The sequence below is a fragment of the Python bivittatus genome, unplaced genomic scaffold (assembly GCF_059951505.1).
Source record: "Python bivittatus isolate LINGU-HERP-01145 unplaced genomic scaffold, Pbiv_v1 ctg000250_np1212, whole genome shotgun sequence".
Lineage (NCBI taxonomy): Eukaryota > Metazoa > Chordata > Lepidosauria > Squamata > Pythonidae > Python > Python bivittatus.
In genome coordinates this window covers 1,762,234-1,789,065 of record NW_028277057.1, presented here as the reverse complement: position 1 = coordinate 1,789,065, position 26,832 = coordinate 1,762,234, and the positions used below count along the sequence as shown (strand labels likewise).

Genomic DNA, 26,832 nt, shown 5'->3' with positions numbered 1-26,832 from the left:
GGCTTGATAATACCAACTGTAGATAGAATTAATCAGAATTGCCTGGGTTCTTTATTAAATGGGGAGCGATGAGATGGGCCCTTGAATCCTCATAAACATTACAATATAGCAAGACATAGACTCTGGTTTGAATAAAGCTGTTTGATTTTTTTTTTGTAGTTACCTCACCCTATTGGCCTGAGTTCAGTTTGTGGTCCACCAAGACACCCAGATCCTTTACATCTGCGTTGCTGCCCAGTGTGGTCTCCCAGTATGGTCCTACTCAAACATAGGATTTTCCATTTGTCTCGGCTGAAATTAATATTCCTGGTTTATGTCCCTTGTTCCAGCTGGTCAAGATCCTTCTCAATCTTGATACAGTCCTGCAAGGTATCTTGTTTTTCTCTCGATCTTTCTGTAGTCTGCGCATTTGAGAGTCATATTTTCTAACCCTCAGCCAAGTCCTTTATAAATACAGTTGTGTGAAAAAGAAAGTACACCCTCTTTGAGTTCTATGGTTTTATGTATCAGGATATAATAAAAACCATCTGGTCCTTAGCAATTCTCAGAAGTAGGTAAATACAGCCTTAGATGAACAACAACACATGACATATTACACCATGTCATCATTTATTTTACAAAAAGAAAGCCAAAATGGAGAAGCCATGTGTGAAAAACTAAGTATACCTTATGATTCAGTAGCTTGTAGAACCACCTTGACCAGCAATAACTTGAAGTAATCGTTTTCTGTCTGACTTTATCAGTCTCTCACACTGTTGTGGAGGAATTTTGGCCCACTCTTCTTTACAACATTGCTTCAGTTCATTGAGGCTTGCGGGCATTTGTTTATGCACGGCTCTCTTGGGGTCCCGCCACAGCATTTCAATCGGGTTGAGGTCTGGACTTTGACTGGGCCGTTGCAACACCTTGATTCTTTTCTTTTTCAGCCTTTCTGTTGTAGATTTGCTAGTGTGCTTGGGATCATCGTCCTGCTGCATGACCCAACGTCGGCCAAGCTTTAGCTGTCGGACAGATGGCCTCACATTTGACTCTAGAATACTTTGGTATACAGAAGAGTTCGTGGTCGACTCAATGACTGCAAGGTGCCCAGGTCCAGGGGAATTCTGGGAGTTGAAGTCCACCCATCTTAAAGTTGCCAAGTTTGAGAAACACTGATCTAGGCCTAATTCAACTGTATTTCAAATCCAGTTGTGGCTGAGAAGAATTTAGCAACTTTCATAGAAATGTCAATAGATTGATCTGCTAGAGGGGAGTGCAAAATGTGCATTTCAGCCCAATCTCTGTGTTCTGAAGATCCAGTGCCCACCACCAAGTGCCAAATGAATTCACTTTCTCCCTAAATCATATTTTATATTTCTCAAAAGCTGGACCCATTGATTTCATTAGAATTCACCAGAAAATGGTTGTTCTAGGTTTACTGGATTCCTCAAGAAACTTGAGAACTCTCTAACCATGTGATTTGGTCACGTCCATCTACAGCTCCTTTTCGTTTTCCAGTCATCACACATATCGATAAAATATTGATAAAAACTTGGGGGGAAATATAGTAATTAAAGATGTAAAGGTGATGCTGAATTCCACTCTAAAAATATGGATTTTGACATTTTATGAAGGGCGCTTGCTCTGTTGAACCTGGGGCTTGGCAAAGAGAGAACACCCTTGCTTGGATCACCCCGTTGACAAATTTCTCATAAACATGTCTCGCATGCAATGGACCTAAAATGGTTAAATCAGTGGAAATGAGCGGGGTTAGACTTCTGACCTTATTCCAGGATTGTTACAGACTGACCCCACTCTTTCGCTTCTGTTAAGTAAGAGGCAATGTTGATGGATCAAGTTTCCAACCTTGGGGTCTCATTCAGAATTTGATTTTAGGAGTCCCTCGGGAATCAAATCCCCTCCCCACCCCCTTCATTCTTCCCCATTTTCAGCTGTGTAATAATTTATTTGATTTGTACAGCCACTCATCTCAGATACATGACTCTGGACAGCTAACGATGAATAAAAACATCATAGCAAAATAATCAGTCACATATACAGTACAGCAGCCAATCAATCTAACCATGGTTCGGGCTCAGCCACCCTTGCAAAACTCCAAAGTGTTGCCAAGGTGCCAGGGTGCCAGGCATTGTGAAGATCTGCAGCTGCCACGTGGACCTGATTCACTGTTACTTTAAGTAGCTCGTGGAAGGGTTTAACCCCTTATTCACCCAGGATCAAACTCTGCAAAAATTGGAATAAATTTGAGAGCTGAGTTTGTGACCTTCTTCACTGAAAGAAGGCACCGAGAGACAGGAGTCAAATCTGTTATTTTTAAAGAACATCCTGAGAATATCTGTTATACTCAAGAGCCTTACGCTGACTTACTTTTGGATCGTACAAAAGAATGAATTTATTTCTCTGAAATGTAATGTCATAGGAGTGAAAATGAAAATAATTAGTCAAGTGTATTTTTTTTTCTTTTAAAGCATTTTGAAAGTTACTTAAGAAAAAATAATTCTGGTGTATTTGTGAAAGGATACAGCCTAAATTCACCAATGAATTTAAATTTAATTCAATGGGGGTGCCTGGCGCCCTGATGACACTCCCCGAGCTGTTCGCCAATTTTGTCATCTCTTGGAATCTATTTATTAATCATTTAAGATTGTTTTATATTGTATTTTAATGGATTTTATCTCTTCTGTAAACCACCCAGAGTCGCTTTATAATGAGATGGGCGGTGACAAATTTGATAATATAAATATAAATAAACAAATGAAATGGGGGCATTTTTAAAGTCCCATCAATGTTGTCATACAAAGCCTGGTTTGTTTGATATAATTTATAAAAGGGTGTTTAACTTGGTGGGATGCGATTCCACTCATTGTGGTAACAATAAGTCACCATTAAACAAACTCTGACTTAATACTTTGAACCCATCTGCTGTCTAAAATCGCCATCCTGTAGTACTCTGAAATCAAACCTCCACAAAATCTATGTGGCCTTGCTGACCATGCACTTTTATGGTTTGCAGTACAGGGCAGATTAATTAAAACTGTTGCATTTAGGAATTTATTATTGGATGCTTTTCAAATACCTGATATGGAACTTAAGACGCCTTGTAAAACCGAAAGGTTTAATGTCATCAGAAAAGCACCAAATAACTGAAACTCGCGACGGACTAGCATCTTTCCACGAATTTTGGCTACTTGCCTTCCCCGCCTTTCCATCATTTACCCACCCGAACTCGAGAGACGCGTCTTAGGCTCAACCAATCAGAGCCATCCCTTCTCCTCTCCCTCGTCTAGATTGGGGAAAGCAAAAGAGGCGGAAGCCAACACAGCCCCGCCCATTCAGCCTCAAACCACGCCCATTCCAGGCCGCGTCCCCGTGCATCGAGCGCGCTAGGTCCGCTGTTTCGCTCTGTCTGGGCTGGTTGGTGCTGCTGGACCGCCCCCTTGCCTCCCGCTTAAATCCCGCCCTCCACGGCAGGCTCTGCTTTGAGCGGTATCTTTTCAGCTTTTTGATCCTCGCTGTCCACTCCAGGTCCCGCCCCTTCTTAGGGCCACGCCCCCTCGGTATAAATACTCGGCGTCCCGAAAGCGGTACCTCAGTCGCGCTCGGCCGGGGGGAGAGGAGTTTGGGCGCAAGAGAGAGAGCAAGCTAGGCAGGACGCGGCAGGCGCGAACGGCTCTGGTCCTCCCGACCGAGCGCCCGGAGAGGGAGCCGAGCCAAGCCTGGTAAGGGGCGTCCCGTGAGGGTGATCGGCATGGCGCTTTCGGTGCCGGTCAACGGCATGAAGGAGGATGGCGGCGGCAAGGAGCCCCTCATCGAGCTCTTCGTCAAGGTAAACCCGCTCCTCGTTGAGGGCATCGGCTTGTCCCGTCTTCCCGTCACGGGGGTCACCCTCCTTCCTCTCCCCGCCTCCCGGAGGGCTTCGGCTGGAGGCCTCCCCTTCCGCGGCGGCGGAAGATGGGCGTTGTAGTTCTACGCCTGGGGAGGGGGCTTGCTTGGGCGACCCCACCCTCAGGCCCTCCTTCCCGCCTGCGGTCGCCGTCCCGTCCCGCCCCTCCTCGCCTCGCTTGCCCCGCCCCGCCTGCCCCACCGAGCCCGGGAGACGCATCTCGGGGTTCCCGCAGCCGGGCTTGCAAGAGCTGGGGGGCCCCGGCCGGCGAGGGGGCGCGAGGAAGGGGCTTTGCTCCCCTGGTTCTGGACTCCCTCCGGAGAACACCAGAGAGCGGTTCAGGCGGACTTCGAGGAGTCCATGAAACCTCCCAAACCGCCAAGACCAGGATGTATTTATTGATTATTTATTTATTCACTGTATGTATATCGCTGCCCCTTTCACAAAGGTGACTCTGGGCGGCGTACAATAAAAAAAAAAAGCCATAAAATGAATTAACAGCCAGGCTCTCTCTCTTAAAAGGAAAGCAAAAGCGCAGTAGCGCTGGAAGCCCTTGGGGGGTGAGCAGGTGGGTCTTCCAAGAAGAGGTGGGAAGGAGAAGACAAGGCTCCCTTCCATGTTGGGGAGCTGACCCTGCAGAGGCTGTACTCTTGGCTGTTGGTCTGTCAGCCAGCCCCACTCGTGGACCCATGTGCGAGGGGAGCGGTCTTCTGCCTGGCATCAGGAAGACCCTCCGTCACCCTTGTTGATTTCCTCCTAGGCTTCTTTTCCATTCTGGGTGGGGCTTTCCGGTTGGGACAAAGGCTTCTCCTGACTAGAACTTACCCTGGCCTTTCCCTGCCTCTGAGGCTTCCTTGAGGTTTGGGCTTTGATTCGTCTGGTATGCAACCATGGTTGAGCTGACCAACACTGTGTGCTTGCTGTCAAATGAAAGTACTTCTAGGTTTCTTTACACTTTTTACCTTTGCTATGTTTTGTTTTCCCAGTCAGTAAACCCAGTCCTGCGTTCTCAGGGACCATGGTGGTATTGGCTCAGGACCATTCTTGGTGGTGGTGTTGGATCCTATGAGAAATCCATGGCACGTTGATAGGTGGAGTAAAGCATTTGGGGCTTAGAAATAGGCAAAAGTGGTGGAAGGTTAAGTTAAACTGTGTTCCTTGTTCTGTAAAATGGAACAGTCGGTGGAATTGTGAGAATTTTTCTGTCTTCTTCAGCATCTATAAATCTCACCTCCCAGTCTCTTCCCCAAGCATTTAACCTCTCTGAGCTTTATCATGGGAAGAGAATGTGGGTTTTTTCTTAATCTCTTGTTTCAAAGGTTTTCTTCCAAGTTATGTATGCATCATGAGGCTCTTTCTGTGAAATATTTTGATTCACTGATACTGCAGACCAAGATTTAGCTCTGAATGGGCGTATATACTTCCTATTTAATTTCCTCCCCTCATCTCCAGTTTTGGAGTTATGTATGAAGTGCTGATTGCTATTGGGATGATTTTTGGTGACTTACAAGTTCTGTTCCTATACATGAAATGTTTTTATTAAGCATTTACATTTCTAGTCTTTCGTAAGGTAGATATTACATCGAAGAATTTATAACATGGTCTTTTGCAGAGTCCTATTTTTGTATTGCTACAGCCTAACCTTTGCCTTGTTTGATCATAGCCAATCTCTGGTTTTAATATGGCCGTATTTTGAGAAGCCAGCTTTCAGCAACAAGCTCTGCTCTGTAGTGCTGTGTTAATAAAACCTTCCTCTTTGCATTTTTCCATGCATCCTTAATTCTCTTCCTTAGCATGTGTGCACACCCATTCCAACCCTGTTCCCTCTGGTATGAGACAGGCACGGTTGAGAGCAGAAGTCTTGAGCTGGAAATAAGGGGTGGGGAACTAGATGGAGTCTGGATGAAGTAATGTTCTCCAGAAGTCATTACTTCATGCAATCTATGAATAGCCCATTACTCACTTGCTCTTGGAGGTAGTATGAGAAGACTTGGCTTGAGTTCCACTTCTGTAAAAATGGGCTTTGGGAAATTATAAGGCGACATTTGGAATCATAATAAAAACAAGTCTTTATTAAATATACATATTTATGTCCCGCATGCCTTTGGCATACATATGCATGAGTTTCACCTCTGTTCTCATCACCTGCTTTACCAGTTATTATGCAACTTTTTGCAGATGTGAGTTATATCGAAGATTTCTCCTCTCATATGGGGAAGTGACTGTTGAGTGTCTGAGAACAGCCATATAAAGTCATACTGTTAACTGCACTTCATGTATGTTAGGTGGTCATTTCTAAAGGCTGAAGTAAATGATATAAAGAAATTAGTGTTATATTTATAAGATGCTGGTTTGTCCGAATCTTACGCCACCTAACCTGGACTGTGGAGAATTTGATTTTGAGTTTTTGAGGGAAATGATTACTATATTTACCTGAAAGGAAGATCAGATAGGGAAAAAAATAATTTCCCTTTATTAACATGCTTCCATCAGCTCTAAGATAATGTATTGCTGAGATGAGGGAAGGGGTTACTTGGAAGAAAAAAATGGTTTCCTTTTTGATAAATATTTTGTCTCTGATCTAGTGCAAAAACAAGTAGGCTGTATTGTTAAATGAGTGAAGTGATGTGGTCTCAGAGTTAAGGTGAGATTATTTCTAGATTTATTTATTTTTTTAACCTGTTTCCTCACAAGGTGATTTTTACAACCTGGCATTTAAAAAAAAAAAGGGCAAAAAAAAAAAGTTGGAAGTTAAGTATAATCATTGCAACTTCATTAATGCCCATGAAAGGAAAATATGCTGAGCCTAGCTGTAACTCATGGTCTTTTCCTGCTCTAGAGGATATTTTCAAAGCCAACCTTTGATGCAGAGATAAAATATAACTTGCTTGTAGCACTTTTCAGGGTGGTCTGTGGTAATGAGTAACTTACATCTGTGTGTGCCATCAAGCATGTTGGTCTTCCTACTGTCTAAGTTAACCCGCAGTGCAAATATTTGCTGTCTTAATGCTGATTAAGCAGAGCCAGCTAACATCTCATTCACTAACAGGTTTAGAACAAATAGGTATAAATAATTAATAAAGGAAGCTTGTTTCCTCCATATAGTAGAAATGCTAATATTTTTCTTGGTCTCATATGGAGATTGGGATATAATTCATATGGCATAATTAGCATGTTATTCATTACCCTTAATACGCACTCTGTGTGTAGTACATTGTCTGTATTGCAGCTCTGAGGGCGTAGGTTATCCAGAAGGCCTGATTCTTCCTAGTTGAACAGAAATTTAAATGAGGGGCCCTATCTACTAGATGAGCTGGCACTCTGAAATTCGTCATGTTATGTTTGATAAAAGTAAATTACATCTATTTTTTGTGTAAATTTGCTAAGCTTTACAATTTTAGAATATCCTACGAAGTTTTGGGTGTTAAAGAGAAGAAAGAGTGTGTGTTAGAGGCAGGCTGGCAGCATATTCTAAAGTATGTGGCCAAGCACATTGGGTTTTGAACCGTAAAGAACATTTGCTATTATCCTTCCCAAAGTTTCCCTGATCTTTGCCTCCATCAGATCAAGAAACGATTTACAAGCTGTAGGTTACTTCAGTCCATCTGGCATATTTTGTGTGCAGGGCATTACAGTCACTCCTCTGGTTTGGATATGAGAAGGCAATGGCTTTGCCAACACTATCTCTTTACATAGGTCTGTAAAATATTGCTTTTTGCAGATAGAAACTGGGTACTGGTATTATGTCTGTGGTAAATAGTCTTCTCCAAGTCTGTGGGCTTTTCTGGGAGGCTGCATGAACAGAGAGGCTTGCTATGGTACTGCTGCTTATAAAGTGTAGAAACGGATGACTATAAGTGGTATGGTGAAACTATAAAAGCTGATATGCAAAATAATTGAAACTGTCTTTGCTGCCCACTTCTTGAAAACTGGTCACAAGCCAAAGAATTTGGCATTTCAAAACACCCTGGTAATGGTGTAACTCCAGACAGTACAAATAGAGCTAAAGTGTGAGACCAACATTTTTAAAAACATGCTTGCTGTGTGCTAACTTTTTGGGATTTCTTGAAAAAACTAAGGCAGGAACAAACTGTATTCTGCTTCAGAAAAGCAATTCTGTGAGGGTTTCTATTAAATTAAATCCAGAGCCTATGTTTTTTTGCTGGCCCTGCTAGCCAAGTGCATTTGTAGTTGCCAGTGTCATGTTGTGTCACTCATCCTTGATTTGCACTTTGGTACAAAATGAGGAAAAAAGGCCCTGCTTTTCTTCTTGAAAGTATAGGACTGCAAAGACTTGTAAAGTTCATTCAGTTTCGATCTGTATTCCAGGGCACCCAAACACTGACCAAACAATCATGCCTAATGTGTGAAGGGGGTGATTGTGGTGGGTGGGTACTATCAGATGTAACTATGGGCATGATTTCCCCCTCCCCTTCTGTGAGCATGGAAAAACAATGAAGACTTGTCAGGTTTTCTTGGGACAATGGCATATTAGCCAGTAATATGGCCAATAACTGAAAACATGTGACCCTGATATCAGATCTGGCTTCCTGGGAAATTATTTAGATAGGATTTGACACCTTAACATGCACAGTTGCAAGAAACTCAGTTATTAATTTCTAGGCTGATTGAAAATTGATTCAGTGTACACAAGCAGCTGGTATAGAAGACAAATAATAAATGTGCTGCAGTAGTAGAGCATTTGACAAACTAACTGATAGTTTGGGCATGGTGCAGTTAAGAAAGATGCTGTTCTGAACTTCCTACACTTGCTTGTAAACAACTGTTTGTCTCCATATTAGAAAAATGTCCCTACCTGCTTTGTGAGTTAAGGGTGGAAGAGATAAGAGAGTCAGTTACTGGAGCTAGTTGACTTAAGAAGATGAAAGTAAGCTGTGAGTTCAGAAGCCCAACTCAAATCTCTTTATTGCAATAAACATGGCAGCCCACAATACATCCCTGTCAACAGAACCTGATTTCTCATTCTTTCTGGGTCTTTGTCCAAATGAATTGGCCAAGATACCGACCTGATATCCTCCAGATAAAGAGGTAAGAATAAAGGTTGGCTAATCCTGCAATGTAGGTCACACAGTGGTTGACCAGATGCATCTAGGGAGCTCACAAGGAGGATGGGAGAAGCATAATCCTCTTCCATTCTTGCTTCCTAACAGCTAGAGTTTTTAAGTATGCAGCCTTGAGTTCTGGGGGCAACAAATACCCAGTCCTTGAATCTGCCTTGTTTCCTTGAAAAACCTTTGAAATTGATGGTGATCTCCGCATCTGATAGAACAGAGCAAGTTTCAGTACTCCTTCTGTGAAGAATTTATTTATTTATATATTTATTAAATTTGTCCCCACCCATCTCCCCGCAATGGGGGACTCTGGGTGGCTCACAACTCATTAAAAACAATAAATAAATATATAATTAAAAGCCTATATACACAGGTACAAAAGATGAAGGAAAAAGTCCAGGAGGCTGATGGTTCAGGGCAGCAACGCCAGGCCTCTAAGGGGCTAGCCAATCTCACACTTGATGACTTCCCTCCCCTCCCAGGCCAGATGGCAGAGCCAGGTTTTCAAATCCCTCTGAAAGGCCAGGAGTGAGAATTACACTCAGAATCACTCTACATATGCTTTTGTTAGATAATTCCAAGTTCTAATGTTGTGAAAGAAGAAAAGATTTTCAGTTCTCCACCTCAAGCTTAATCTTGTCTATCTTTCTCCATTTATTTACCTGAATTAAAAAGCTCTAAATACAGTGCTAGAGTGTCCTAATAAGAGAGCTGCTGTATTCCTTCAATTTTGTCTGGCTGAGAATTCAGTTAAGGGACTTAACTGAAGGGCACCAGGTTGGAGAAGGCTGGCTGACAGGCTGCATTGTTGAAAGGTATAGTGGTATACTTTTTAATGTAAAGCCTATGGAGACAACAGCATCTGTGTAGGGAACTATTTATCCATCCGTATTTGAAAGATGCAGTGGGTGAATGTCCCAAAGTTCACTCTCTCACTGTAATACCCTTTAATTGCATAATTTGCTCCATTATGGGAAGGAGCAAATCTATTAGTAATAGTGACTTTCTTGAGTCCTAAAGGTTTTGTCTGGTATCTGCTCTGCAGGAGGGTCTGCTAGGTGACTTTCAAACTTTTTAATCTGCATTCAGCTTCCAGCTCTCATATTTTAGGTGGAAGTAAATTGCTGTTGTGTTAAACTTCTGTGCTTTAAAGGCTGACTATATAGATTTTGGCACAGTGTTGTAGTATAAGGATACCATTATGGTCTTGCTTTGTCTGCAGCTGGAAAGGAATAGGTAACTATTGTTAGTGGGTATATATGAAAAGTGGCAGTGGAAGCATTTAGGCCATGCTAAAGCATGACTTGGCTGTTTATCAATGAAAGATGGAAGAATTTTATAAGCTTACTGGCTCTTCTTTGAAATGAAGTAGAGAGAAAGCCCATTGACCAGCTAAAATTTTAGTGGGTAGCTCATGGAGGCAAAATTAGTATATTAAGCAGTCAAACTAGTTATATACAGAACCTCACACTGACATCAGGACTGTAGCTGTGGTTTCTGGGGGGAAAAAAAAGCCATGCTTTTAAGGGCTGGATCAGAAATTTTCAACTCTGAAACAGGCAAAGTCCATTTTATTTTGCTCTATTGGTCATTCTCAGATGTTGCTTTGTTTCTCTTACTTGAATCTGCAAGAGTCTCTGCTTTCCTTGACTCTGATTTTATAAAACCCATCTCACGCTTATAGTTGTTGATACATGTTGAACTAGCACAAAAGTGCCTGGGGGTGACATCTGTGCTTTGCCTATCTCCTCATTGTCCAATGTTATGTCATAACTTCACTCATTGAGGAAAAGAAAAAAGTCAGATCAGGTTCAGTTTTAAGCATTCCAGTTCAGCTTTAATGTTTTCTTGGGGACCTGGCTAGCATTGCATTTTGATTGTCAAGATGTACCTTTCTTATTCTAGAACTAGGTTGCTCCCAAGGGATTCTCAAGGCCACCAAATGTGAATGAAAGGGAAGTTATTGCAGGCATGGGGAATAATACCTTTATTTAATTTTGATTGTGCTTGATTTGATTTGCATTAAAATTTATCATTTGTCCTGCTTATTTAGAATATCCCTCAGCTTGCCATCCAGAGGTCAAATTCAGCCCTGGGAAAAAAGTTGCAAGTTTCTGGTATAAAACTTAAATTGCTCTCCAGTCCAGTTTTGAGAATTTCTCCCTTCCTCACTTATCTCAGGACTAGCGTGCATAGCATTTTCTGACTTTGGGGTACTGCGTTTCAGGGAGAAACCTTATACAGAGGTAACATGTAATATGGTTTAGTGGAGCTGAGTTGCACTTCTGAAAGTGCTTGGAATGGGCTCTCAAAAATTCTACATATACAATTGTGCTGTAAAGACTTATTGCAGTCACATTTTTGTAACTTAAATATGAGTAATGGAGAACCACAAGTTATAAGGACCCATACTCTCTCTTTTCCAGATTGTGTTGTATTTGTCTTTTTATAGTGATGCAGCTAAATGCTTAATTTCCTAATTTTGTTCCCTTTCTCATGAAAATGCAGCATGGCTAATTGAAATAATGGAAAGAAGGGATTTTAGATATTAAGGGAAACAAATTGCTGAATTTGAGGTGGGGGGTAGCATGAAATATTTTAAAGAACTTAAAAACTGAATAGAGTTGCTTTGCTCTTCATATATCCGCTTTAGCATTCCTATTTATAGTAGCGTAACGGTAGACTGTGTCATAACTAATTGTTTCTGCAATGCTTTGAAGTTGGAAACAATATTTTCACAGCAAAAGTTTGTGCTATGTAGTTTGGTCAAAGCATTTGTCCCTGAAGTCTCTTGATAATCGTAAAACTTACTGAAAAACAAAACAAGGCACAATTAAATTGCAAAATCATGTGGTTAAAATGATCAGAGGTCCATCCAAGGCTTTAAAACAGTTTTCCCAAATAAAGGTAGAAAGCATTATTTGATCTCTGTGTTACTTTAACCTGCTACTTGGCTGGTAAACTTCTGGAGTCGGGCTCTTCACATGTATGAAGTGACATCCCTTCAAATAATCATGGTAAGGATTCCACAGAAGATGTTAAAGTCCAAAACACTGATGTCTTCCTAGAAATGTACTTGTTAGCGGTGCACTTATTTGAGAATATGAGAACAGTTTCCTTCTGCAGCTCTCAAACATTCAGTAGCATTTTGGCCCAGCTATAGTACCCAAATATTCTGCGCAAGCAGCCCTGTTTGCACCTATACCTATGTTATACTTGGCCATGTTTACTTGTTGAATAAATCACAAGTGTAAGCCAAACAAACCACATTATGGCATGCAGCAAAATGCCAGTAGTATAGGTAGTGCTGTGTAGTGATCATCATGTTACACTGCTAGACAGATCATGGGCTGCACAGGACCTGCCGCCAGACAGAGCATGTAGTGATCCCAGCAAACCAAAGTGAAGGATTTCTAAATCCCATTGCCTTCATTTGGAGCAAATCTGCTTAGCATCTATATACTACATTCCAATAAAAAAGGGTCTTATGGTGGGTCAAGAACATATTTCCCATTGGAATAAACAAATATAAAAATGGTTACCTTTGCATCATGCTAAATTATATTTCTCTTTTACAACAAAGGTGGACTTTACACATTATGTCTTGTACTTAATTCATGAGTTTAAAACAAATATAGCCTGTGTTTATAGTTTTTATGTTTGTCTTGGTAATTATTATTTTTGATAATTTCATTTCTGTCCCACCAAATCAGATGATTCAGAATGGCTTACAATAAAATATCTATCACAAAAAGGAAAATCAGAAAATACAATTCTGAGAGAAGAAAAAAAATACGATGAATGGTTAAAACACTAAAAACTAGAAAAAATAATGAAACATTAAGCACCAAAAGTGTAACAAGTAGTCTTTGTCAACTTCATTATGATAAGGAGCTACAATATTCTATAAAACGGGGCTGTCCATAGAAAATATTGGCCTCCTCCCTCCCATTCTGTTAGGTTAGTGACAATTAAAATAGGTCATTTGAATTATTACATTGTAGGAAAATAATGATTTTAGTGTCACTTAGCTTGGCCTTAAACATATAACATTTCTGACTTCTACTTGGAGAAGTGAATAAAATTCACAGTTGTAGAAGAGGCTTCAGCAACATCTAATTTCACTACTAAAACTTGTTTTTGTTAGTCTAAGAATAAATCAGGTTCTCTGTTAATTACAAGGTTGTGCAATGTTTCTCCCCGAAGTCATCATTTAATCCTTGCATTGTTGGCTAAACAAAGCAAGGAGGTTTCTTTACTTTGAGAGGAAGTCGCTGTGGCCCTGCAGTTGAATCCATATTAGGCATAAACTAAATATAGAAGTATAATCCAGGAGTGAAGTCACATTTGCTGTTGCTCCTGGGTGGCTTCCAGACTTTCTCTCTATTTATTCTTTAGCATGTTCCCATTTATCAGTTTTTAAGATCCAGATTTTGTTCCATTCTTTGTGGTTTTAAAAAAGAAACAGAAGTAGTGTATTATAGGAAAACAGCGTGCCAGAAATAAAACTGAAGCAAACATGAGTTATAAATGTCTCTTCAGTATGCAAAACTGGAGTTCTTGCCTTATGAGATGGTGTGCTGATTTATTAGGATTAATCAATATGTCTTACAATTGCCTAGAGATTAAACGTGGGTCTCACAGACTTTATACTACCAGTTATTTATCTAGTATATTTAGTATTATTGCTGTAATGACATAAAGCTTGTTATCATTTGCCTTTAAGCAGCTGGCTATCAAGGATATTGAAATTGGTTGAAGAACTATCTGATCTTTTCAGTTTTCTCAAGCAAATGTAAATTTCATAAGCCATAGGGACATAGACAAAATTCCACATGGTTGGCAGTCAGAAATGACAGAAGTTTAACTTCATCTGTATTTTTTGGGAGATATTAACTAGTAGGTATTGTTGGTGGTTCAGGTTTGGATTTTTCTGGTTCTAATATTTTATTTATAACCTATTGTTAATTGGGTGCTATAAGTATTTGTCATTGCAAGGTACTTTGAGTTTCTTTTGGGGAAGAAAAGAAAGAGACGTATAATATCTCACTATCGCAGCCACAAGTAAAATGTGGCTTCTTATGACAACTTAAGCAAAACTAAACTTTCTTAAACTTACATATCCATTGTTTCATACCGTATTATGGATCAAAAACATTCCAAAAGCATCATTATCACTGCAGTTGGAAGAATTATCCTGTAGGAGTACCATTTGTAGTGGTCACCCCAGTATATGTATATACCTCTTTTAGTGGTGCTGATTATGGTATTTTTTATGTTAAAGCTTCACAGAAGTACAAAACATGTCCAGCTGTTTCAACTGGAGACCATGATGCAGGAACACAGTGGCAGTTGTCAGCCTTTGGGTATTTCAAAAATGCTATTTATCTTGATTTTACATCCAAGTATAATCTTCTTTTATTTGTCACTTATTAAATTTATATCCCTTTCTAAGTCGAGGCAGTTTAAATTGAAATAACAGCTTGGTAAAAGATGGGGATTTGCCATTTTCCTAAATACTAGAACAGAGCAGCCAGACATGCCTCCTTGGGAATACATTCCGTAGTCTTAAGGCCAGGCAGGCGATGTTGTCTAATGACATTATTATATAAATTGGTTGGATCCTGGTTAGTAATACTTAGAAGTGGATCCATTATAAATAGAGCTTGTTTCAAGATGATTATTTGGTATGCTTGAACCAGAACTAAGTTTGGATTCAATTTAGTTTTCTTCCTAAATTGGAAGATCTCAAACCTAACTTGCCAAAGCTTTTAATTTTAATATAGTTGTCACATTAAGGGCCAGAGTGGTGTAGTAGTTAAGGTTTCTCTCAGCCCAGCCAACCTCACAGAGGGTTTTTTGTGTAGGGAGAAGAGGAGGAGGGAGTGCAGTGTACACACCCTGACCTCCTGAGTTAGAGCAGGATATAAATCAAATAAATTTGCCCTAGTTCTGCTAAAACATAGGTAAATATAGCATGCTGACCCAACAGATTAATGTATTTGTTTAGGGGCCAAACAGCAATATGTTTTCTCCATAGGTTTATCCTGTTTACACTGAAATATGCAGTGGTGAAAATCTGCCTTCATATGCAGTGGAAACCCCCTTGTACTTCACCTTGTACTCTTTTATAGAAAGACACATTTTCTAACTTGACTGCAAGATTGGCTGAAAACAGTGGACTGAAGGAGGTAAGGAAGGGGGACCTTCAGCTGCTAGCAAGGTCTTCCTGGCCTTGTCTGGGCTCAGAAGCTAAGCAAGATCAGGTCTGGTTAGAATTTCAATGGAAGATCAGGGAATACTAGGGCTGTAGGCTAAACAGGGGTGGGGGGACATGCTAGAAGGTGGCAGTGGCAAACCGCTTCTGTACTCTGGTCTAGTGGTGAAGGCACCAGGCTAGAAACCAGGAGATGGTGAGTTCTAGTCCCGCCTTAGGCATAAAAGCTGGCTGGATGACTTTGGGCCAGTCCCTCTCTCTCAGCCCAACTCACCTCACAGGGTTGTTGTAGGGAAAATAGGAGGAGGAAGGAGTATTAAGGCATGTTCGCCACCTTCAATTATTTATAAAAATAATAAAGACAGGGTTAAAAAAAAAAAACCCTACGTGGACATGTCCATGAAGTCACCAAGACTCAAGCTTGACTTGAGGGGACTTTACAGAAAGAACTGGGAGGTGGATTCTTTTAAAGGTCTGTCGTCTTAGGAGATGTATACAAATGGAGCAAGCACTTTGATTGGCAGCAGTTGGATACCTAGCTTTATCCAAACAATTTGTTCCCCCCAAGAGCTGTGTATCAGTTTGATTCTGTCCAGTTGTCTTATTCAGCCTGATAGTGTGTGTGTGTGTGTGTGGGGGGGGCATCTGAGTTCCATTAAAAATAATTATACAGTTTTCCCTAAATAAGTTTCAGTCTCTGAATAGCTGTAGTGCTTATGAATAATTGAAGGACCAGGACTCCAATTAATTCAGTGGGTTTTTTTTTTTTAAAGGAAGCCAGTAGGCTGAGGTAGAAAGGGAGAATCACCTTCTAATAGTGACTTGCAAGCTTCTGCTGTCTTTGTAGTGAGGCCATGTGGAAACTCAGGGTAGAGAGGGCATTTTGTGCCACTGCCAAGGCACATGCTGTACCAGTGCAGAGGAGCAAAGTTCTTGGACAAGAGCTCTTCAGGGCCCTTGCTAATGTGTAACATTGACTCCAAAACAGTTTTTAAAGCAAACTTGACAGCAGGCAAGCAGTTTTGCAGTTTTGTAATCATTTTACTTCAGCGCTGCAGAATTTCATTTTGAGCCTAGTAGCACCAAGGGAGTCTGGCACAATTGTTGCATTATGCATTGGGTCTTAATGGACTCTGCAGCGATTGTTATTGCTTATTTCCTTGGCATAGGGATGTCTTGAGGTGAATTAGGTTTAAGAGAGAATTTCCTCACAGCCATCCTGTGTGGTTTTACAAACACAGGTAGTCCTCAATCTATGACCATTTGTTCAGCAACCATTTGAAGTTATGACGGTGCTGAACGAATGGTGGTTATGACCAGTTCTCGGAGTTCTGGCTGTCCCAGCACCCCCATGGTAACATGGGTGTGATCTGGGCACTTGGCAACTGGTTCGCACTTAAGACTGGTTGTAGCATCCTGCAATCATGTCATCACTATTTGCAACTTTCCCTGCCAATTTCTCCAGAAAGACAATGGGGAAGCTGGCAGGGAAGATCGCAAGTTGCTGGGGTGAGTTTTCCCCACCTGTGTACCATCCCCCATCCTCTCTCTGCTTGTGCCAGCCACTCACGCACTCCAGCGTACCATTGTCTCTCTGTGCCTCCCTTGCACCCAACCAGCGCTGCACCTTTTGCACACCCCCTTGCACCTGTGCTGGCACCCCCTCGCACTCTCCCCAACCTGCGCTTCTTGTGCACCCCAGCTTGTGCACCCTCCCTAACTCTCCCCTGCACACTCCCTCACTCGGCAGCAACCACTCACCTGCCTGACAGCCTGGGACTGGCAACTTCTTGTTAGCTTCCCCCACTGACTTTGGTTGTGGGAAGCCAGCAAGAAGTTGCCTTGCCTAATGATGGCAACTGGGACTGCAGGGATTGCCATCGCTAAGCGATGTGGTCACACTTAACAACTGCATCGCTTAGTGATGGAAATTCTGGTCCCAGTTGCCATCATAATTCAAGGACTACCATTAAACCTTTGATTAGATGAAGGATCTACACCTCAAACAATTTGCTTTCACTGGTGTGCATCTACCCTGTCTGTGTAAAAATACATTAAAGGCAGCTTTATGTATGTTTGGCTTTCCCAGAAGAAGCTGATGGAAGACAAGACATCAGCTTGTCCCTTGTTGCCAAAGGACAGTAAAAATGCTTTTCCAGCAGTACCCCTCAAGCTGCAGACAAGTTGCTTTAAGGGGAAGCAGCCTGTATAAAATAGTGAAGATGTACAGCCTGGTCATTGAGATTCCACAAGAATCTTTCCACCTTGTTTGGATTAAATTTGAGGTGCTCTTCTCCTTCTCCTTCTTCTATATTCAGGGTTCTCATTTATTTCTAAATTCAGATGAGTCAGGGAGCTTGATCACCAAAGAGGACTCTAAGACTCCATTGCTGCCTATAGAAGTGCTTTTTCAACCTTTATTATATAGGTGCACATAACATTGCCTAGCATCTCTTTGTAAATATCAGCAGAAATGTGATTGGATGTGTGTTAGATCATTCTTTGCATGATTTTTGTCCTGTTCCAAATCTCTTAGCTTTCCTGTCCCCTTGAATGGCTTTTTGCAGCCTTACATTTTCAAATCCCAGTAGTTAAGTTTCCTTTTTCAAAACAGCTGCCTTTGTAACATTATGTCCACTGGCATGCAAATTGCACTTAGGCCCTAATATGTGGTTAAGCAATATCTTGAACATAAACGTTATTTTTCTGACTGCACTAAGAGTTGTTAGTGCTGCAAGTATTAACTTCAACTTTTGGAAACTAAAAGGGATGAATAATAACCCTATGGTAAAATGGATTTTCAGAAAGCCAAAACTTGGCAAGCAATTTTTCTATCATTCATAAGTCTCCATGTGTCTGGTCAACTGTTATTCCACCTTCCTCTTCCATTTTACATTTTTATAGCAGAGTTCTTTGAGAAACTCATCCATTATGGATTTTTATTTTTGTCCCTTAAAAGATCTGTTGACTTTTTCTTCACTGGAAGAAGCAAAGGAAATGGGAGCATTTTTAAAGAACTGGCTGTAGAAATGAAAAGTGGGAATTGGCAGTCAGGCAGGTTTGTTTGAATTCCAAATCTGTGGTCTGAATTGGTTACTAGAGTTATATTTTTTAAAGGAATCAACAGGCTTTGGATTAGAATTGATTGTCATAGAACTTGCTGCAATCTGATGCAATAAAATTTCACTGCCCTTATCTCTTTTCTGGCTATAGGACCTAGACAGAGACCATTACTGTATAGAATTGGTCCTTTGAATGCAATCAAAGAGAAGGTACAGTAGTCTAAAGCTGTGGAATTATTTCTATTGGGTTCTGTAGTAATTGATATTACCCCTGATAGTATTCATCTTTATATAAAGCTGCTGAGGAAGGCAATTTAGCTAAGCAGTAATCAGTATGCCGATGATGTTCAGGTCTTTGTTCCTCTTTTCAGTTTATTCAGGTGACGGAGCTGAAGGGTTTAAATAGAATCTGGAGTCAATATGGACTGGGTGAGGACTAACAATTCAGAAATTCTGTGAGTAGTGGTTCTGTTAGGTAAGATTGTACAATACCCTATTGGCCAGAATCAGCCCTAACTTTAGGCTCTTAAATAGCCTTTCTGGCAACATACATTTTTCATCATTTGGAGATTTGGCTGCCTGAAGCAGCTAGATTGATTTGCAGTAGTTTGGGGAATATACCACCTGTGCTGAAATACTGTAGCTTCTTTTGTTGACTTCAAGCATAAATTGAGTATGCTACTTTTGATGTGTGTAGGTATGGACTGTCCACTGTCTTTATGAAATGGAGGAATGTAAATAAGTAGTAAATAGAATGTAAATGCTCAAAATAAAAGTTTTTTTTTTAAAAAGGAATCATCCAATAATATTGATCATATTATAGCGCTGAGATCATAATGCATCAGTATCAGAGGATCTGCATTGACTGCCAGGTTTTCAGATTCATGCAAAAAGATGATTTTGATTCTTGAACATTTAAGGCTCTGAGATAATCCACATTTAGCTCTTACTCTGGCAATTTATGAGAATACAGAAAAGGAAAGAGAAGTTTTCTTCCTGTTTTACCCAACTTCTAGAATACTATTTTAGAATACAGATATCATTAGATACAATTTCTATTCTTTTACTGTTTTTATTGCAGTGTGTGTTTGATATATATTACTGAATTTTATTCTTTGGATGTTAGCTGTATTGAATCTTTTCAAATATGCTGGATATAAATGTTAGTAAATAATTAAATATTGGTAGCTAAGAAAAACAATTATAAATGGGTTTGTTTTTCACACACACACACACACACACACACACATAATTTCTAGTGCTTGTACTAGAAATAATAGCATGCAAATATACCACTTGCCAATCTAGCTTTGGAATCTGCAGAGAAGGAAAAAAGCTGTTGGAGTTAGTAAAATTGCCAGGATGAAAACAAGCTCCCTGGTTATTAGAAGATGCAAAATTCATGGAGAGAATAACTTGTGCTCTTCTTTGACTAAACAGTTGTCTCTGCAAGCTATATAGGAATCTTTACCTTAAGTGAATTTGAATGCATGCATCTTTTTCTGTGCAGGTTCCTTGCAGATAGGCTGGACTTCCAGTGTCTCTAGCTATGCAGGCTGGGGATTATGGAGCTGAATGCCAAGGTAGCTGACAGTACCTGCTTGAGGAAGGGTGCATTTTGCTTCACGCTTCATTGGTGCGTGGATGTCAAGAATTGTTAGAGAAGTAGGTGCAAGTAGGTCCAGAGTCGTTTTGGAATTGGGTGGTACCTAAATCAAATAAAAAGCCTAAGTTCATGTCTATTGAATATTGCTATGTTAGTTTAATATCTTGGCATTTTGTTTAATTTGTACTCATACATATGGCAGTGTTATGATTTGATGCCCCCTCATAATGAAGATTTCTGCAAAGTTTGTATTTAAAAAACAATTGTTCTTAATGGAATTCTACTTCTAACTTAACTTGCTTTAAGGTCAGATCAGTCAGCTATAGAATGACAAGTGTTAAGCCTGCAAGAATCTCTCTGCTTCAGTATGGGTGAGATTCAGCCCTTGAGAAATACTTTCCACCCTCTTATCAAATGCCTTGGAACTCCTCCTGATTTATTGGAAGTGCTAAGCATGCTGAACTTAAGCACTGCATTTTTAAAAAGTCTTTCTTCGTTGAGCTTGAATATGCAAAAGAGAGCTTTTCAAACATGATTTATTTCACCTATTTAATTGACAACTGTAGATTTGCCCGGCATAAATATCTTAGCATTTCCATCACTCTTGTATTTGCTCTCTATTTTTTACTGCATTTGGTTCATATAAAACCCAAAGACTGCATTCTTTCCCTCCTGCACTGTTAAAAATGCAGATTTCTCAGTGTAACCCTCTCCCTTTTTAAGCTTCCATAGATAATTGCAAATAGAAATCTTACAGTAGTTCCAAAATATGCCAGTTTCTTGTGCCTGTTCATGTTGATTGACTCTGTCCAGATTTTGCCTGTTGATTAACTTTACTGTCTTATATTTTAGAACATATGCTTTTAAAAGAAAATAATTTGTGTTGGCTTATCTTACACCGGTGTTTTCAAACATGGCAACTTCAGATGTGTGGACTTCAACTCCCAGAATTCCCCATGCTGGCTGGGGAATTCTGGGAGTCGAGGTCCATACATCTTAAAGTTGCCAAGGTTGAGAAACACAGTCTTACACCATTGGATTTCATATAAAACTATATAAACAGCAAGTATATTAAAAATCCTACAGCAGTTAAAGTAGCCAGTTATTAAAGGTTACTTTAATAAGCCAAATAAAAGAGGATAATTAATAAAAAGACTGATTATAAAAAAAATCATCCATAAAACAAGAAGGCATCCAATCAGATGGTGTCCTAAAGAAACATGTCAGCAAGAAGGGTGCTGCTGCTGATTGTTCAAGAAACTTGGGCCTTTTCTGATTTACTAAAGAATACTCATTTTACCTCCTTTTCCTCAAATGGCTGGAACTTGGTTCCCATCAGGACACAGTAGTAGAGTGGGAGCTGCTGAAACTGCTCCTCTGTAGTCAAGTTTTGTGTTTGCTTGTCTGTAATTGCTTTTTAGGAAATCTCATCTCTGTTACTAACCCCTGTAAGAGAAAATGTAGCCCGTGTGTGAAAACTGGAAAGCATCACAAACATAGGAAATGCTTCTTAACATCTGAATTGCTTTTCCTCCTTTTTGGCTGTTGTTCATGGTAGAAAAAGCTTATCTTCTTGATCTTATTCCCTTTTTTGAGCTGCAAAATGCAGTGTGATTTTATTGCATTTTTTTTATGTTGCTTGTGCTTTGCATATACTACAGAGTCCCAGATCGCAGTATATTTCGTGTATCTATTAAGAAAACAGGGCTGTTAACTATACAGTATTAGCGTGAGGTTTGTGTGTGGTGCCGTTTCTTAATTGGATCTAAATTGGTTATTGGAGTGTGTCTTTTCTGAATCCAGAGATCTCTTTTCTCTTGCAAAACTCAGTAGTTCTCTTAAGAACTTTCAAAAACTGCCTTAGACCTGCTATCAACATTTCTCAGGCTGCCCAAACTCTGTGGTTTTGTTAATTCTCATTGAATCATAGAGAAAGAAAGAGAATTCATTTTTGGAAGTTCTTCTGAAAAAAGTAATGCTAATGAGCCTGATGTTGGTCCCAGTTGCACTTGGCTGTGAATACACAGAATCCTGCACAGATAGATTATGGATGCAAGTAGTTGCATGGCAGAGCCCTTTTTGAGCACTGAAGTCAAATTTTTGTTGGCATTCCTGTAGCATTCTTCATACAGGGTCTGCTCAGAATAACTTAAGACAGTTCAAGCAAAGAATACAAATAGGGAAAAGGGTTTTCAGACAGGGTGTATGGAACCACAGTGACTTCCTGAAGACTTCATATCCGGAATTAGATTTGGGTTGTATTTTGGATTCAGGCAATTGTTTTGGTAAAGTGGCATTTCCACTTCCTTCTGAAACATTGCCTTGTATGTTAAATAAAAAGCAGATGCTTGCGTTAATTTATTTTTGTTCTTGAAAACTGTTTTTAGTGGGAGAGTACATGATATAAACACTGTAGGCCAATCCAATTACAGATCTAAACTGTCTGCTTTTCTTCCTTAAAGGATTAACCCTAGATATTTATTGCATTTCTATCCCCTTTCCTCTGGGAGCTTAAGAGTGCCTGGGTGTCTCCCTTCATTTTATCTCCAAAACAACCCCTAGGTTGGGCAGAGAGAGAGAGAGAGAGAGCAAGAGCGCTCAGCTTAGTCACCCAGTGAGCTTTGCAGTCAAGTTGGAACTAGAATTTGGGCCTCCCCATTTCTATTCTTTAATCATTGTGCTACACTGATTGCTATGGAGGACACTACTTGTCCCAACCCTATATACCTCCTGTGCTATTATTTTCATCCCCTTCTAACTCTCCTCTCTAACCTGTATGCTTGGATATTAGCTGTTGTGCCTGCTGGTATGGGGTGTCTTGAACTAGGTCTGTCACTAAGAAAGCAAATGTCTTTGGTTAATGGGCACAAGCCACCACTGGATTATTCTTTTCATTATGAGGTTTCAGCCATCGCTGCTTCTTTGAGCTTTTATATTTTTCTTAATTTTGGGGGTGGACCAGCTTATTTTCTTTTTGAAGCTGTATTGTTGGAATATTGTACTGCCTGTAGAATTCCCTTTGAGGTTCTGCTAGCATCTTCAGACTGGAAGCAAAGGAGAGGAAATGTTTTTCAATAGCTTTGCATTGCTTCAAAACTATTTAGAAAGTTTGCTACTTAGTTCGTTTGTTTTTGCACAAATTTTGAATTCTTCAGAACGTTTTACATCTATAAAACCTTAGTTTTAATCACTGCTGCCCATTATGTGTACTCCTGATTTTCAAAAGATAGTATAGGAAGGCCAATGTAGTGTAATAACACATCACATAACTAGGATATTCACAATCTCCTCTTGGCTGAGAAACTCCTTAGATGATCTTGGACCTGTATCTCAGTATAATCAACCTCACAATAGCCAGGGCTTTGACAGTATCAAAGATGGAAGACCCTCTGGATTCATCAGGCATCTGGGTCAGATTATTTTAATCAGTCCTCCACCCCTCTAGAAGTTTATAGTATCTGCTAGTCTAAAACCTATCAGAGAGCAATCTGTCCATGAAACTGAGTTACAGAGATCTCTTTTGCTTTCAGATCAGTAACACCAGTCAAACAAAATACCAATTCCAATGTATGTTGTGTTGCATGTGTGAGATCAGTTACTATTTGGGACAAGTTCACTGTCATTATGCTAAATATGAAATTCTGAGCCAGCCCTACTGGACATGCTCAGCATGGATATTGAAATCCCTAAGACGAGATATTTAGAGTCGATTATGTGCAACCACCTAGATTTTCTTCATAGTGATCTGTCACTAACATGGTCCTTTGCATCTTCCAGTGGTGTGCCCATCACCATTGTGACGGAGTCCATCCACCTTGCTGCTGACATCCTCTTCTGTTTCCTTCCGCCTTTCTCAGCATTAGAGCTTTCTCCAGGGAGCCAGGTCTTTGTATAGTGTGTCTGGCTAATTTGAGCCTTGTCATTTGTGCCTCAAGTGAGAACTTTGGGTTGATTTGTTCGATGACCCATTTGTTTTTTTTCTTGGCTGTCCAGGAGTCAGGAGTCTTTTTCAGTCCCAAAGTTCAGAAGTGTCATTGCTCTTTCTGTTCTGCTTCTTCAAAGTCCAGCTTTCACTTCCATAAAGTGCCACGGGGAATACCATGACGTGCATTATTCTGATCTTTCTAGGTTTAGACCCCTCATGGCATTTGAATATCTTTTCCAAGGCCTTCATGGCTACTCTAGCAAGTGTTAGTCTGAGGTGTATTTTTTGACTGCTTGTTCCTTTACTGTTGATGGTTGGCCTTTAAAGGCAGAAGCTGTCCACCACTTCAGTATCTTCATTGCCAGTTCTAAGGCTGGTGGTTCTACCTGTTGTCATTAGTTTGGTCTTTATATTTATAAATTATATTTTATGTTGTATTTAATTTTAGTCCTATTTTATTGCTAGAGCTTGTAGACTTTTTGCATTTTCAGCGATCAGGGCAGTGTCATCAGCATCGTACAAGTTATTGATGTTGCTTCCTCCAGTTTTAAACCCAGACTCCTCTTCTTCCTGTCCAGCTTCTGTTAATATATATTCTGCATATAGGTTGACTAAATAAGGGGGGAGTATTCAATATACAGATTTTAGAGTAGCCCACCAGAAATCACTCTGGCTAGCTCAGGAAGAGAGACGGTTTTGTGATGAGTGGACAGTACACTAATAGTATCCTTATATTATCCCAGCCACACAAATACAGCAGCAGACACTAAAATTTGGCAGACTATTGGATGGAGCTTGTGGTTTCTGAACTGGTGGACAGAAAGATTGATTCCTCTCTTACTCAAATCTCTGTAATATGCGCCAGGTCACTGCTTTCGTACAGGATTAAACCCTGAATAATAGACATTCTACCACAACTGAGGTAGCATTAAAAGCTAACCTTCAGGTGGTTTAATAGTTAATTAATAAACAATATATTACTTCAGGGAAGAGACTAGGCTTCTGACTAGGTTACCTGTAACATTTCCAGTTTGGAAAAGGTGACAGAAGACTTTCTCCCTTCCACTTTAGTGTGTGGCTTGACTTGTTTCCATGGCCCTTCCAAACCATTGTACAGAATTTGTCAAGTAAACACATCTGGCTGCTGCACTTCTCCTGTCTGCATGTCACCCTGAAAACTGTTACTTTAGAATTTATATGTTTTGTACAATGAAGTGCTGTGTCACTGTAAGGAGGAAAGCTGTGCCTGGACTTTTTGATCATTTCCATTTCCCTTGACCATTAAAGTGGGAATGTGGCTTGCCTGATTAAAGCGATAAACATCTCCCATTCAAGCATGTAGCCATATAATGTCAGAGCCATCTCTGTTTAAATACTGTTTCAGACCCTTATGCCTATATCATTTTTTTAAAGATTTTTTTTATCCCACCTTTATTATTTTTATAAATAACTCAAGGCGGAGAACATACTAATCCCCCTTCCTCTTCCTATTTTCCCCGCAACAACAACCCTGTGAGATGAGTTGGGCTGAGAGAGAGGGACTAGCCCAAAGTCACCAGCCAGCTTTCATACCTAAGGTGGGACTAGAACTCACAATTTCCCGATTTCTAGCCCGTTGCCTTAATCACCAGACCAAACTGGCTCTCTCATGGGATGCTATGACATCGCAGCATATTTATAAACATTTTGATATGAAATTTATGGTAGCAGTTGCTGCCATTTGTTAAAAATTTCTGAGTGGCATATTTGTAGTATTTAGTTGTGTAATGGGTTGGGTCAGCACAGCTTATGAGCTACCAAACAAGAGTCTCTTTACTATATATTATAGCTTGTCAGGTACTGTAAAGGATTGTAACCAACCTTGGGGAAGGTATGAATGAGCAGTTAAGGAGAAGCTTGGAGAAAAGATTACACAGTCCAGAGAGTGAAAGAAACATGAGAAAGAAACTTAAAATAGCCCTTTTTAAATTTTGTTTGGGATATGATGGGACAGAGAGAAACTTCAGCAATCTTTTGAGATTCTGTTCGAAACAATAAAGTAGCATTCTTGGAATCCCTGTGGTGTCTGTTTCTTGACCTGTCATACCTCAGAGGGCTGACATTAATTTTGAAAGTCTGGCCAGGTTACTTACTAACTCCATCAAGGTGGGGTTATTTTGTGTTTCTCATGCCTTCCCCAAGGTCAGCTCTAAATTCTTTTACAGGTATTCAGTAGAACAACTGAATTCCCACTCAGCCCAAGCTATTGTCTTTCTCAGCTTAACTTACCACATTTGGTTATTTTGGGAATAATTGGAAGAGGGAACCTGAGGTTCCTGGAGGAAAAGCTGGATATCAGTCAAACATACCGTATCACACATGGGCAGAGTCCTCTTTGTTTTGTGATGCAGCTTCCTGAGGCAAGAGTGAGAAGGCTCTGCTCGTTTTGAGCTGGCTTTCTAGTAGGGTGAAAGAGGATAGATTGGCATTGCTTGTCCATTTTTACTAATGTCTTTTTTTTTCTTTTTTCTCCACAGGCTGGCAGTGATGGTGAAAGTATAGGCAACTGCCCTTTCTCTCAGAGACTCTTCATGATTCTGTGGCTCAAGGGAGTGGTATTTAGTGTTACAACAGTTGACTTGAAAAGGTAGGGAACTCGGCATTCTTAGGAACTTCTTACTGTATCTGGTTGCCTGTGAGAGTTTTAAGTATTTCCTTTCCTACACAGCAGGATTTTAAAAATTATGGTCCTGTTGCTTCTCATTTCTGACAGGAGATCAATCCCATGTAGCAAATACCTTTCTTCATGTTGCTGCTTTACAAACTCCTCTGTTTCATGAGTTAATATCAGAGACAATAATTTTTCACAGCTGCATTATGCAAGATCATGGAAGTTTTTCATTATGGGCTCTGGGTGACACACTTACGGATCCTGAACACTGTAGTCCCATGGAGAGCATTCTGTACTTGGGAAGACTTGGAGCATGTACTTCTGTAGAGTAATTCTCTCTTCTCAGTCCTTTTTCTCTGTGAGATGCTTGCTCCATAAGGGGGTTGAGTGCTGCTGAGGAGATTCCATTATTTTTAT

The 26,832-nt window shown here is 40.3% G+C and overlaps 1 protein-coding gene across 1 annotated transcript in view; it reads left to right on the top strand.

Moving 5' to 3' along the window:
• The first annotated feature begins 3,585 nt into the window (after positions 1-3,585).
• CLIC4 (CLIC family member 4) overlaps positions 3,586-26,832 on the top strand; it is a 45,990-nt gene continuing 22,743 nt past the window's right edge. The window contains exons 1-2 of the mRNA XM_088140948.1: positions 3,586-3,826; positions 26,282-26,391. Of these exons, the coding sequence (XP_087997074.1) occupies positions 3,749-3,826; positions 26,282-26,391 (188 nt within the window). The 5' untranslated portion in view covers positions 3,586-3,748. The remainder of the gene's footprint in view (positions 3,827-26,281; positions 26,392-26,832) is intronic.